Source organism: Perca flavescens, chromosome 2 (genome assembly GCF_004354835.1).
Source record: "Perca flavescens isolate YP-PL-M2 chromosome 2, PFLA_1.0, whole genome shotgun sequence".
Taxonomy (NCBI): Eukaryota; Metazoa; Chordata; class Actinopteri; order Perciformes; family Percidae; genus Perca; species Perca flavescens.
In genome coordinates this window covers 31,411,925-31,426,597 of record NC_041332.1, presented here as the reverse complement: position 1 = coordinate 31,426,597, position 14,673 = coordinate 31,411,925, and the positions used below count along the sequence as shown (strand labels likewise).

Below are 14,673 nucleotides of genomic sequence, written 5' to 3'. Positions count from 1 at the left end.
AAATAATAGTATAATAGTAACCGTTATCTACGTGCTGTCTGTTAAGCACGTTGTTTTGGCTTAATGTGGTCCTCGGTAAAGTGTCAGATCCACATAATCTATATGATTCATGCACATAGTGGGAAAACATACTCTATCTAATGCAAATATACCATTTTACAGCACACACACAGTCAGCAACATTAAGTAATTACAGTCCAGCTCAGAAGATCTCTTTAATCCCCTCCAAGTGTTTGTTGCTCTTCAACAGTAACTAACAAACCCCTGAAACCAGCAGAGGCTTAACGGTGCCCGACCCCTGTCAAACAGGCCCAGTTCTGTTGTTTCCGCTTTAGGTTGAAGCCCTAATCTTTTAATTGATTAGACAACCTCGAATGACTGTCTGGTGGAGTGGAGTGGGTTTAGCTGCTGAGGGGGACTAAGAGGAGTTAGTGGCACATAACAAGTGGACTATGAAGGGATAATCCTGGACAACTGGGGAGTCGGGGAAACTCTCCACAGAGAGAGAGAGGAGACTCCTTTATGTTACTGTAGATCAAATATTATGCGGAATACACACTGCTCTATCTCTAAGAATCCCATTTGTATTTATACTGTGTAAAACTCCCTTTTATCTACAACTAATTACATTAATTAAACTCCTACAAAGCAATCCAGCTGGTCTGTACCCCCCCCCCCCCCCCCCCTCCATCTATGATTGCCCTGGTCAATTCTATGTGTAGCGATGTCCAATGTCTAAAGTTATGTTCATTGTTGTTTTTGTCTTTTGTTGGAAAAAATGCCTTGTTATTTCTGCTGCAACCTAATTTTCCCACAGGCACAATGAACAAAACTAACCAACTAACTAACAAATGCTATTACAATATATACATATTTATAATAACATATATGTGTATATTTATGGCTTAAAACTATCTTTGGCCTTTTAGAACAATGATATAGTATAGCGTACAGTTGTCTTTGACCCTTTATCATCTGTCATCTGTACATGTGGCGAAGGAGGATTAAAGATTAAACTGCTGCCGTCCTCTTTACTGCTTGCCTCTTCATATCACGCTGGACATTTGAACAATGGCAACTGATCTGTCAGGACAAATCGTACTTAAAATACTGCATTTCTGCAACGTTCAAGGTTGGAGAAATTTGCCTTCTTAAAATCAGTTGGTTGACTTTATTTTGATATTTTTTGAAAAACTGAAATGGGTACATTAAAGGTTTGTGGTATTAGAAATAATAATTAAGAGTATTTGTCGATCCTCCTTATATAAATAAATAAATAACCCTACCCGCAGTTCTTTGGACTGTGACAGGAAGTCGGCGCACACAGACACATTGAGAGGGGACAGTGATTACATTTACTACAAATGGAACCGTTGTGCTGTTTTTCCCCCTTATAAAAAAAACAAGGACATTTCCCTTTAATCAAGCATAACTGATACACATGCTTCCTAACTATAAGTGGATATGTTCATCCACTAATATTCTTTTTAAGCTTGCAAAATGTAATTATATTGTTTTAGAGTGTGTATACAATGTTGTTGGGTGAAAGGGACAGATGCCTCCTGGTGTTCTACAAACAGGAGGGTAGTTATTGTGGGTTGGCCTGCAGATTTGGCCTCCTAATCAACGCGGTCAGCAGGTGGCGCTGCAGCAGAGGCGGCGACACACAGCTCATGGAGACAAGTAAAGCACTTCAAAACCCTTGGCGCCTGATTGGCGTAATTTGCGTCAAACTTGAACACACAGGCATACATATTTACATATTTTTAAATTCAGTGTGACACTTTCACATTCAGAGGACATTATCATCTCTGATGTCCGTCACAAGTAAACATCCATAAACCCATAATCATAAATCACAGAAACAAGACGCTCTATATAACTCCAGAACTTGCCTGAGAATCATCATGTTTTTGAGTTCTCTTCAGTATCAAAGTAATTCAGTTATATGTTTATTTTTTTTTTATTTTATGGGCATTTTAGGCCTTATTTGATAGGACAGCTGAAGACAGGAAAGGAGTCAGACAGAGGGGAATGACATGCAGAATTGAACCCGGGCCGCTGCCATAAGGACTGAGCCTCTGTAGATGGGGCGCAGTCTCAACCAGGTGAGCTACCAGGGTGCCCCGTAATCCAGTGATATTTGTCTTTACATCCATGGGTAGGCCCCACATTATGGGAACTGTAGTTCAAAAAACGGGGTGGTGACACAGTGGTCTCGATTCTGTTTGAGGGGGGCCAATAGTGTCACACTTTAAAATGCCCTGGATTTCAGACACAGCAAGTAACTTAGAAGCAGTATTTAATAGGAATTGATCACTTCTTTATTTTTTTTGGGCATTTTAGAACTTTATTTATAGGACAGCTGAAGACATGAAAGGGGAGACATGCAGAATGACATGCAGCAAAGGGCCGCAGGTCGGAGCCAAACCTGCGGCCGCTGCGTCGAGGAGTAAACCTCTGTATATGCGTGCGCGCTCTACCAGATGAGCTACCCAGGCGCCCCAGAATTGATCACTTCTGGCTGATACTTGATCTATTTAACCCTCTGAGGACAAAAAGACGCACCAGCGAGTCCAAGCGATGTTTAGACATTTATTTAATATTTTATTCATATATTACACTACTTTTGTGAACTCAAGACTTTTGTAAACTCATTTCAAGCACCAAAACAATTGAGTGTAGGTTTGTTTGCACAAGAGATTCGAGAAATATTTCTGCTTTATGGATAATTATGTCTTTATACATTGCTCTGGAAAAATCCCGGGCATCACTATTCAGAAAGCTGAGTTTGTTCTGAACATTTTGATATGAAACACATGGGGATACGGTTATATGCAAAACCCCTTAAAAGGAGAATTCAAGAAGATATCTAAAAAAATGCCTTTAGACCTCAGAGGGTTAATAAAGTAAATGTTGCAGCAGATATGACACAATTTAGTAATCGCCACTACTTGCAGAAGATGCAGAATTCTAACCTTTTCATTGATTTAAAAAAAAAACCGTAATGTGTAAGTAATCTGATTACTCATACACCCATCTTTGGCAATATCAGCCTTCTTCATCAGCCTCTCCTCCAGAAAACCACGATGTGGCCAGATGTACACTCACCTGCCGGGTTTATGGCCTCCACTGTCCCCACGGCAGTCCACGGTGGCGCGTCCTCGGGCACTGCAAAGCTGTAGCGTGACCTCTGGAACACAGCTGGAGCCTGGGCGCTGCGTAAAACATTGATGGTGATCTCTGCGGGCCTGACTGAGGTCACGCCCTCACCATCCTGTGCGGTTATTGAGAGCTTCACACTGGCTGCACCCAGATGAGTCAGAGTGGAGGTCAGGAGGAGCATTCCTACATTCAAACAAACAGGTTACATGTTTTATTCATTGAGCTTCAACACTCACACGTCATACAAATTGCTATATTTCAATAAACACCGCTTAATTGAATTGCCATTTTTCTTCTGTCTTTTCTCTCATTTAACCATGTAAAAGTTCCAGTAGGATTAGAGCTAAGGTTAGTTGATCTCCAACTAAATTAATCAGCAACTATTTTAATTATTTGATCATGTCCATCATTTTTCAAGCAAAAATGCCTGGCTCTGCTTCTCAAATGTGAGAATGTGCTGATTTTTCCTATAGATTTAAAACAATTTTCTTTTTGGGCTTTGGACTGTTGGTTGGTCAAATAAACTATGTGAATGCATCACATTGCACCAGTTCACCAGTTCATTGAGAAAATAATCATTGGATAGATCAGTGAAGAAAAGGGTTGTTAGTTGCAGGCATGACTGAGACTAAAATCTCCTTTTAAAAGGCAGGGCTGACCAAGAGTAGCCTGGTCCTACCTACCAGACTCTGGTACATTTCATTTGTACAGAGAGTCTGGCCACTCTCCATTGACAAGTGTTAACTTCCTTGAAGGCGGGTACTGTGTTGAAGTTTAAAACTATTGGATCTGTCCAGAGCCACTCTGGATCTGCCATAACCAATCGCTAACGTTTGGTTGTGACGTCAGCTTAGCATCACTAGCGTTCGCCTTAGCCGACTCCTTCACCACTAACAGAGCAAGCTGGAAAATCTAACTTTTCCCGTACCCTGTGGGTAGGAGGGCCACAACATCATGGCCACCAACACAACTCAGCAAAGATTGTTCTTGCTCGGGCTTTAACTTCTGGATATTCGGCAGCGTTGCCACAACGGACCGAATGATCATCGTTCATCATTTGCTCGCATCTTTCTCCGCCACCGTTAACGGAACTACAACTCAGACTAGCGCACAACCTCAACGTCATTGTTTTTAATCCAGTCCCTCTGTTCACTGATTGGACCGGTAAAGATTTGGCCGGAGATAACCCAAGAATATACCGCAAACCCAGATGGAGTACTGACGGAAAATGAAAATTAAGCGGAAGTACGTAGGAGGACGAAGCCAGGCTAGACCAAGAGGGCAGCACAAACGCAATTTTGCAAAAATACAAGTTAGACAACAAAAAGGTAAAAAAAAAAAACTCTCAAACACTGCACACAAAGAACACAAACAATATCTGAATTCATTTTAAAAACAACATCTGCATGAATTTAAAACAATGACCAAGGATGCCATTTTACAAATCCTTTAAAATACTTTGTACACAAATGCTTTTGTGACATGCTGCATTGGTGATAACCACATCTACATTAGTCACCATTTTGTTTACTGCATTTATAGACAGACAGCTGCATGACGACAGATGGTTCAGGAACGCAACAAATTTTTGTCACCTAAATTCACCTTGCAATCCCGTCACTATGATAGAGAGACTCAGCACTACTGCTCATACTGTATTCAGTTCGGAAAAAAACATTCATGTGCATGAAGAACTACATCAAATACACATTCTACTTATTTAAAATGTCCGATTTAGTATTACAGTATGGCTGAGTATAAACCTTACCTTAAACTCTGCCACATGGGGATATAAAGCTTTGGGCCTTCTGCATCACCCCTGCTGAGCAGTGACACTGGCAATCATATCACGGGGACTTACACAGAGTAAGTTGTTTATCCCTCAACGCCGGGACTGCCAGTCACACAAGTGACTTTAAGACTAGTGTGTGGCTCTACGTGACAAGGCACTGAAGCTGGATGCCATATTCAAACAGTTGAAAAACTCAATTAAAGTGTAACTATCCACCGTGTTGAGTTTTGATTTGATTATGATACGGTGGCCCAAAACACAATATTTCTAAAAAAAACAACATTTTCAAAAACATATTAACAAAGCAGGAACACAAAATTACAGAATAATTAGCCCAGTCAGTCAATTTGTTTGTTTCATCCAGTGTTGTTGTATTTTGCCCCTCAGGCCACCGTACATTGGACAGATCGTAGATAAACTAGAAAATAACTTGGCCTACAAATGACTTCAAATTCATTACAATATTCTGAAGGCATGACAAATTTATGAATTATTAAAAGGTGCTGTAGACTTAGACAAAACATTTGAACAGACAACTTCTCAGTCCCTCCCCCCTTTCTGCTAAAGCTCAAAATGTTCTCCTAAGCCCCTCCCCCCACAAGGGAGAATGAATGCGTGTGCATGAGCAGCCAGAGGAGCCGGATTTGTTTTTAAATTACCTGCTTCATGTAATTCTACTCGAACATAGGGTCAGTTTCAGCAAATATGACAGAAAGTTACGGTAGTTCTATAAGTCTTACCTACTTCACCTTTAACATTTCTTTATTCTATCTTAATAATATGGCGTTTGCTCATTTTCTTTTTACCATTTTAACTGCAACACAACATTCTTCTACTTGCCAACCAAACAATAAAGACACTAAACATCTGTGTTGTCTTATGCCGGCCTACCTGTTTGTTTATCCAGTGTGAACAAATTGGACATGTCCCCGGGAAGGACATCGTAGGTGACCTGTCCAAACCTGCCAGAATCTTGGTCGGTAGCGATAACGTTGAGGATTTCTGTGCCGGGCTGTGTGTGGCTGCTGATGCTCATGGTGTACTCGTCAGGGTTAAATACCGGAGCATTATCATTGCGGTCTTCCACCTCGATGTGCACGTAGGTTTGAGCACTCAGGCCTCCCTGACATTTGAAAAGTGAGGAAAGAAGAGAGTTTTGTATGAGAAATGGAATGAACAGACTCAATTTTAAAAGCTGCTGTTTGGGAGTAATATGCAACCTTGCTATCTTGTCACGATCACAGTGCAGGGAATAAATTATGATGCTTCGAGAAAGAAGGCCAGGTTTTGACACAGCATGTCAAAGCTAATTGTTCCTAAATGAAGCCCACTCACTGGATCTTCAGCTTTGATCAGAATGTCGTGGACCGTCTGCCCCGAGTCTCGATCGATATCCTGAGAGACACACAGCTCTCCAGTCTGCGGGTGGATTCGGAAGAGAGGGTGTTTGTCCTGCATGTCAAAGCCGTCAGACAGAGAGTAGAGCAGTGTGCCAAACTCGGCACTGTCCGCATCAGTGGCGACAACCTAAAAATAAGAAAAATATAGTTACATGCAAACAACTAAAACATGGTCATTACCATCTGAACAGCAACAAAGAAAAATAACACAGGAGTGTTCAGTGTAATAAAGTAGCAAGAAGACGGAATCTGGAAGTTGGTCCATCTCATAGATTTCTTACACACTCAAACATCCTCTTTTTGGAATTGCATTCAGTGACTGACTTAATACAAACAGCAGTGGAAAGAGACAAACTGCCCTCAGACACTTTGATGCTGCCAGAAAAAGAAATGAATGAACCCAAATTACAAAAAACCTGCAGAAAATTCCTCATATTGTCGAGTTTTTTTTAAAAATAATGTTAAATTAAATGATCTGTGCAGTATGCTTTGTGCCTGCTGGAGGTGGTTGTTGCTTGACTTTGGAAAACGATGCCAACGGCTAAACTTGGAAAGCCTTATTTGACCGTAATCCTTTGTTTGCCTTAAACCAGATGGCTGTTATTTACTGTAAACATCACCTGTGTATATACAACTTTAAACCAACATTAAGTTCCAGGTAGCGTTTTTGTAGAGTTTTGTCTATGGACAATACTTTCTTAATGTTTATTTCTGCCAGAGCAACAGGAGTCCACTCCATTAATTAATATATAAATATATATATATATATATATATATATATACACATATATATATATACACATGCATATATTATGCATTTCCTTTACCTGCCCATAAAGATAATATACTCAACCACTCAAATCTATATCCCTTGATTTCTTTTTATTAAAAAGAATCTTCCCGTTTCTTCTTTTTCATCTTTTCTCACTTAATATATTTTCGTTCTGCTAACGTGCCACACACACACACACACACACACACACACACACACACACACACACACACACACACACACACACTTTAGAGTTTATGGTCATAGAGGAGTAAAGAAACCAGAAAATATTCACAATTAATAAACTAGAATTTGAGAATTTTTACCAATTAATACATTAAGACAGTATGCAACTTTTCATGTCCTTAGTTAAAATGAAATAGGCGTGTATTTCAGCAGCCGTTGTAGCTACATATGTTATAAACGGTAGTGCCACCCTAGTCAGAGCAATCTGTCAATGTTTAGATTCAATCTCTGTTGTAATCATGAATCTGCCAGAGAAGGTCAACATAATAACAATCAAAGGGTGAAGAGTATCACTGCAGTGGAAGACAAACTGCGGCGTAAAGACACACCTCGGATCAAACAGAGATCCTTTCATGTCTCACTGTGTCCGTGACAAGAGACACGTTACAGACAGAGCGCTCACTTTCCAGCCATAAAGATGATATCATCTCGGAGTTTATGAACTCTGATCAGAGGAACTTTTTACAGACATGGGTCAAGGTCTGATTCAATGTGTACAGTAACACACCCAGCAAGCTTTTGAACTGACTTTACATCTCTTTACGACTTCCAAGAAAACTATTTTAAAATCCTGGAATTCTCCTGTCTGTGAATCAGTAACGTACCAGAGGCTTAATAATGCTTAGTCTGTATAGTCGAGGCCTGGGGATTCCGTATCGAGGGACATCATAAGTTCTACACTCCATTTCTACTTTATTAGGTCCACCTAGCAAAGACTAATGCAGTCTAATACAACAGCCCTGCAATACATCCTACTGTTCCTTCATGAAGGTTATAATGTTCACTTTCTGTTGATCTGATTGATGAAGTGATGAAGGGAGGTGTTGGAAAATGCCAAACCGCTCCTCAAATGTAAAGATGTACTGCTCTTCCCCTGTTTTATATTATTGTACATTTATTATCTGAGTTTTAGACTGTTGGTTAATTGTCAAAAGCAAATTGACAACATCACCTTCTGCTCTGGGAAATTGTGACAGGCCTTTGTCACTATCTTTTTGACTTGTTTGACTCAGTATCTATACATGCACTAATGGAGAGATGTCAGAGTGGGGAAGCTGCCCATGGAAAGGTGCCCCGAGCAGTTAAAAAAACATGTTAAAGGTCCCATGGCATGAAAATTTCACTTTGAGGTTTTTTAACATTAATATGCATTTCCCCAGCCTGCCTATGGTCCCCCAGTGGCTAGAAATGTTGATGGGCGTAAACCAATCCCTGGGTATCCTGCTCTGCCTTTGAGAAAAGGAAAGCGCAGATGGGCCGATCTGGAATCTTGCTCCTTATGAGGTCATAAGGAGGAAGGCTACCTCCCCTTTTTCTGCTTTGCCCGCCCAGAGATTTTGGCCCAGCCATGAGAGAGAGACAACATGGCTTTCAAACGAGCAAAGTTGCAGTTGGTCAAGGCCACACCCCCACCCTCCACCTTGCCCCCCCTCTCTCCTGCTCAATAGCTACAGACACAGAAATGGCACATACTAAGGAGCGCTCATTGTGGGACTGGCTCTAGTGGCTGTAATTCTGCACCAAGACTGAATTTTTGGGAAAGAGACTTCAGATACAGTATTAGGGGACCACTAAGGTCTATATAAAAGCATCCAAAGAGCACCATGTCATGGGACCTTTAAAAAAAATACAAACACAAAGTAAAACTTATAAAAAAATGTGATCATCAGCAACATATAAACAATAAATAAGCAACTCAAATTTCATTAGATTCACATTTCATAGACTAAATGCAAAATCTGCAAATAAACCCAACATTAATTGATTGATTATGAAAAGCAGCCAAAGCTGCTTCCTTTTTCCACCTCTCACTTTTAACTCACTTCTCTGCCGTTTTGTTTTTTGAAGTCTTAGCTCTTTCAGGCACCTGCTGAAGGTCCACTGTTGGCTATTATTCTTTGCCCAGTAAGGTTGTGTAGCAACAAGACTGTGACTTATTTTTGCTTAGTCCGAGTTCTTCACAATTCTTTAAGGCAAAACAACTGACACACACACACACACACACACACACACACACACACACACACACACACACACACACACACACACACACACACACACACACACACACACACACACACATCACTTTATACAGAAAAAGGACGTCACTGAAATACAATGATTTTTAGTTTGATTCAAATGCCAGATATCACTTATGTTTACAGGAAAAGCATTGGTAGATAAGGCCTCTTCTGTAATGGGCTTCAGCTTGTGCCAGGCTGCAGAGTGTGGTACCAGGCATCACATCTGTCATATCTAAGTCACAGTGCTAAACTGGAGAGAGGGTGAATGTGTGTGTGTGTGTGTGTGTGTGTGTGTGTGTGTGTGTGTGTGTGTGTGTGTGTGTGTGTGTGTGTGTGTGTGTGTGTGTGTGGGTAGTACCAGGCATCACATCTGTCATATCTAAGTCACAGTACTAAACTGGAGACAGGGTCTGTGTGTGTGTGTATTTAGGAGGAACACTGATATCTTTGTGCATACAGACTGAAGGCAACTTTTGTCTTATGAGACGTAAGAAGGAGACAGTGAGACAGAGAGCATAAGATGTTGAATGATAAGACTGGAGACGTCTTTAAACTGCTCTGGTTCGCACGCAAATTCAAGTTTTGTTTTTTCTAAAACCAAGCTAGTTGATATATAACTGAGATAATTGTCAATTTAACTGTCCACACAGGATTGTGTTGTTGAGCACTGGTTCCAAGGTTCCGAAGATTTTAGCCATATGACCCTTAAAATAAAGTAGTCTACCTGTGTCCTTGTCAAGAACTGCATAATATGTAAAGTAAACTTGATATAAAAAAAGATTTATTTTTAGAGTGAGTCATCTCATGACCCTTGAGGTTTATTCTGAGACTCCCGGAAGGGGTTGTAACCCCCATGTTGTGAACTGTGAGTGCCTTTCATTGTCAGGAAGAATAAGATGAATCTACACAGACACAGAGAAAATTTAAAGAGTCAGTTCACCTTAACTCTAGTGCTATCCTTCCATGCAGATGGCTTTGGTGTCAATTACTTTCATTACCAAATAATCCTTTGATTATATTCTCGAATAATTGAATAGTTTACAAAAATGTCAAAAAATTGCTAAAAGGGCTTATCATAATTTCTCAGAGCTCAAGATGCCATCTTCAAATTGCTTGTTTTGTCTGAGGAACGGCCCAAAACACAAAGATCTTCAGTTTACAATGATGTAAAGAGAAAAGCAGCAAATAATCACAATGGAAAAGTTGGAACTGGTGAATATTTGGCCTTTTTGCTTGAAGAATTTTCTGAAACAATTAATTTTGTTATAAAAAATAGAGCAGTTTAATCTTCTGTTGATTGGCATATTGACTAATTGCTTCAGGTCTAGGGTCAATTGTCCGAATGTTAAGATATCGGCCTCTGAGATTTCTGCCGAAATACAATGGAAATAAATGGAATTTCATTTGTGGCGCTATCAAAAGCATAGCTACATCACATTTAGCCTATAACACCCAATAGTAAAATTTCATCACAATGACATTGTCATGGTTATTCTGGATAATCCACAGACGTTACAGACTTTGAATTTACTACTTCTCTAATTTCTACTGAAGAAATAATCGTAAGGGAAACCATTTACAGTGTTTCTCTGGATTATAAAGAGACACATTTTTAAAAAAAAATGTCAGGGCTTTGACCATCAAAAATGAAATTTGCATCACTTCATTTTTTTATTGGGGGAGCTGAGCAGCATTGTGGTGGCCTAAAAGTTAAAGACACAGACCGTGTGACTGCAGGGTCCCCTGTTTGAAGACTCAAGTGGCTAGCTACCTTTGTTGCATTTCATTCACTCTCATTCCTCTCTCTCTGCATTTCCTGTCAGATCTTTATATAAAGTTCTATCCAATAAAAAATATATCTTCCCCCAAAACCTTAACCGTACTGGGTTAAAGGCAAAAATTTCAGGGCCGGGTATCTCAAAAGCTGGACGATTTAAAAAAAAAACTAGTTGCATGGTGAGATACCCTTAAGGGTAAGTGAGAAAATGTTAGGTTTTTGTACACTTAAAGGTGCACTATGAGTTCCTGCATTGTTTCAGCGCAATTTCATTTTTGTCTCAAATTGTAGGCATCTTTCCTTGATCCGCTAGCTGCAAAAGCTGAAAAAGACCGGCCTCTGGAGACAACACAGAGGTCGTAAACGTCAAACAAACACTAGGGGCACAGGCTGTGCACCAAAATACAACAAACTGTGTTCCAGCCAATCAACTACAAGACGGTTGGGGGAGGGGGGTGCTTTTAGAGCAGCAGCCTTAATTTCAGTGAAAAACACGCACTAACCCCCACCCCCACTCCCCCAACCATCTTGTCGGCGATTTGAGACAAAAATGAAATTGCGCTGAAACCACGCAGGAACTCATGGTGCACCTTTAAAGCTGAACATTCTCCAACGTACTTGTAAAAAGCAGCTCCCAACGTCACTGTGCTCCGGTATGGACACGTTGTACAGCTGCTTCCGGAACACAGGCTCGTTGTCATTGACGTCCTCCACCAGCACAGTGACTGTCGCCGTGGACGACAGAGCCGGTTCCCCTCCATCCGCCGCCACCACCAGGAACCAAACCTCCATCTGGGTCTCTCTGTCCAGAGCAGCAGCGGTTGTGACCAGGCCCGACTCCGGGTCGATGCTGAACAGGCTCTCCTGGCTGGACTCCAGGATGGAGTACGTAACGTCTGAGTTGACGCCCTCGTCCGCGTCTCGAGCCCGCATCTGGACGAGAGAACTCCCCTGAGGAGCGTCCTCGGAAATGCTGACGACGTACACGTCCTTGTCAAAAACCGGGTGGCAATCATTGGTGTCGGCCACCCTGAGGAGAAGCACCATCTCGCTGCTCAGAGGTGGGCTCCCCGAATCGGATGCTCGCACCTTCAACTCGTACAGATCACTTCCTTCCCTGTCCAGCTCTGCGTTCACACACAAAGCGTACAGGAAGTCATCCGTCTGCTTCAGGGTGAACTTCCCATCATCCTCCTCGAGCGTCACGGCGACCCTCTCCTCCTTAAAGTCGGGGTCCGACACTGAAATCCGGGCGACGTAGTCCCCGATCGCTGCCGCCTCTGACACCACCGCTTCCCCCGTCTCACTGAGAAACATCACGCTGATGGCGGGACTGTTATCGTTTATGTTGAGCACCTTCACGCCCACAAAAGTGCTGCTGTACTCGGGCTGAGCGCCGTCATCCCGCGCGGCGATGATCAACTCGTGAAAGGCCTGCGTCTCGTAATCGAGCGGCTTGTTGAGGTACACCACCCCGCTGCTCTCGTCGATGGAGAACACCTCATTCGGGTCACTCTGCCGCCTGTTAATCTCGTAAGTGACTCTCCCGTTGTCGCCCAGGTCCAGGTCAGTGGCGTGGACCTGACACACAGAGGACATCAGCGGAGCGTCCTCGGACAGCGAGGCGTGATATTCGGTCTGGTCGAACACGGGAGGGTTGTCGTTCTCATCCACCACGCAGACGTTCACCCGAAGGGTCCCCGTCCTGGCTGGGACGCCGCCATCGAAGGCCTCGATGGCGAGGGAGTAGAAGTCCCGCGTTTCTCGGTCCAGTTTGCTCGTGAGGATGAGATCCAGACTCGGGTGGTTCTCAGATCCACTGCGATACTCCAGTCTGAATAACTCCCCCAGCTCGCTCTCTGTGATCCTGTATCCCTGGGTACCAAACTCCCCCTCATCCCCATCTTTAGCAACCTCAAGCTGAAACTGACTCCCTGGGGGGCTCAGTTCTGATATTTCCAAGTCGACCTCCTCGGAGGGAAACACGGGCGAATGGTCGTTCACGTCCGTCACCTCTAGTTTCACTTTGATCATCTCTCCTGTGAGGGTGGCCGCCACGAATTCATACTTCTCCCTGCTCTCTCTGTCCAGGATCACAGCTGTGGAGATGATCCCCGTGTCTGCGTCTATTTCCAGGTCTCTGAACACATAAGAGTCTCTGCTCTCGGAGATGAAGAACCCAGTGCTTGGCCTGCTTAACACCGCACCGAGATCTCCAACGATGGTTTTGGCGGGCAAACCCTCTTTGACGGACAGCGTCAGGTTGAACACCTGTCCGAAAGACTGCGCGCAAAGCAGCGACAGCACGAGCGTCCCGAGGAGCGACGTTGCGCCATTGTTGCGACCCATTGCTCCTTTCCACATTGCTTTGAAACTCTTGGTTTTGCGAGTGGAAGTTTTAGGCTACATATTTCCGTATCAAATGCACACTGCTCAATCACATTTCAGAGCTCCTTTCCAGACAGAAACAGGTACGCGCACCGTGCATTATTCCTCTTTTGCGCACGGAAAAAAAACAAAGAAAAAAAACAGCCAGCAGTCATTCTCCATCCCAATATTTCAGCAGCTTATTGCGTGATTTTAGAGTCTCGATATCCACACATCTAGTAACGTAAATCCGCTGGGCTTCTTCACACATCCTGGCACCGAGTGGCCACAGAGCACTGCACTGTTTGAACTGAACACACCTCCTGGAAGGCGGCACGGCCCACGCTGATCGGCTCCATCTGTGGCCCTGATTGCTTAAGATTTAATTAGGCCGAGGGATTACCCACATTGCCGCGTGCTCAAAGGTGCCATAGTAGCACATGTTATGTTTGACCAGTTGGAGATCATAAAGCGTGCAGAAAAGTAGAGGAACTCCAGAAAAAAAAGAAAAAGAAAACTCATGCAGAGTGAACTGTTGTGAGAAAGTTGAGCTCATACAATCTGAGATTCAGCCTGCCTGATTTTGGTAAATTGGTTAGAATAAATCCAATAAATAAGAAGTTTAAAGAGGTTCCATTTTTTTCGCAAAAGTCCACAAGGTATTAGGCTGGCTCCCTCTATTGGTAAACACGACAACAGCAGCCACTGTGTAATGTTTCTGTAACTGCCCCCAACTGACAAAAAAAACAAATGATCTGGCCAATTAGGGGCTCAAATTAGTGTCAGTAATATATTAAGTGTGAAATAACGAAGAGGATTAGGGCCACACGTGAAACATGTATTTGAGTTCTTTAAACTCAAACTTCTGAGAATAAAGTCAGAATAGTCTGAAATAATACTCAGAAATAGTTTGAAATTCTGTGGTTGTCTATCACCCTTTGTAAACCTGTGACAACAACTTTGTGAATATGTAGAAACTAATTCTGAGAAAAGTGTGCATGACATGGAAGTTTAACATGCACCCTGACGTTTAAGTTACTGGTGTTGTTTCCATTGTTGGATGAAGTTATAGTGGGGAGGGTTCACAGCTTTCAACTTTGACTCTGCACTCATGTGTTCAAAAAGCAGTC

At 42.5% G+C, this 14,673-nt stretch overlaps 1 protein-coding gene across 2 annotated transcripts in view; it reads right to left on the bottom strand.

Annotated features, from left to right (window-relative positions):
• Positions 1-14,673, bottom strand: part of dchs2 (dachsous cadherin-related 2) — a 43,416-nt gene that overhangs the window by 26,542 nt on the left and 2,201 nt on the right. The window contains exons 1-4 of one of the 2 annotated variants that reach the window (XM_028592971.1): positions 11,795-13,967; positions 6,293-6,484; positions 5,849-6,080; positions 3,112-3,348 (exon numbers count right to left, since the gene is read on the bottom strand). In XM_028592971.1, the coding sequence (XP_028448772.1) occupies positions 3,112-3,348; positions 5,849-6,080; positions 6,293-6,484; positions 11,795-13,540 (2,407 nt within the window). In that variant the 5' untranslated portion in view covers positions 13,541-13,967. Of the gene's footprint in view, positions 1-3,111; positions 3,349-5,848; positions 6,081-6,292; positions 6,485-11,794; positions 13,968-14,673 lie in introns of those variants that run through there. The other variant, XM_028592980.1, reaches the window with a different exon arrangement.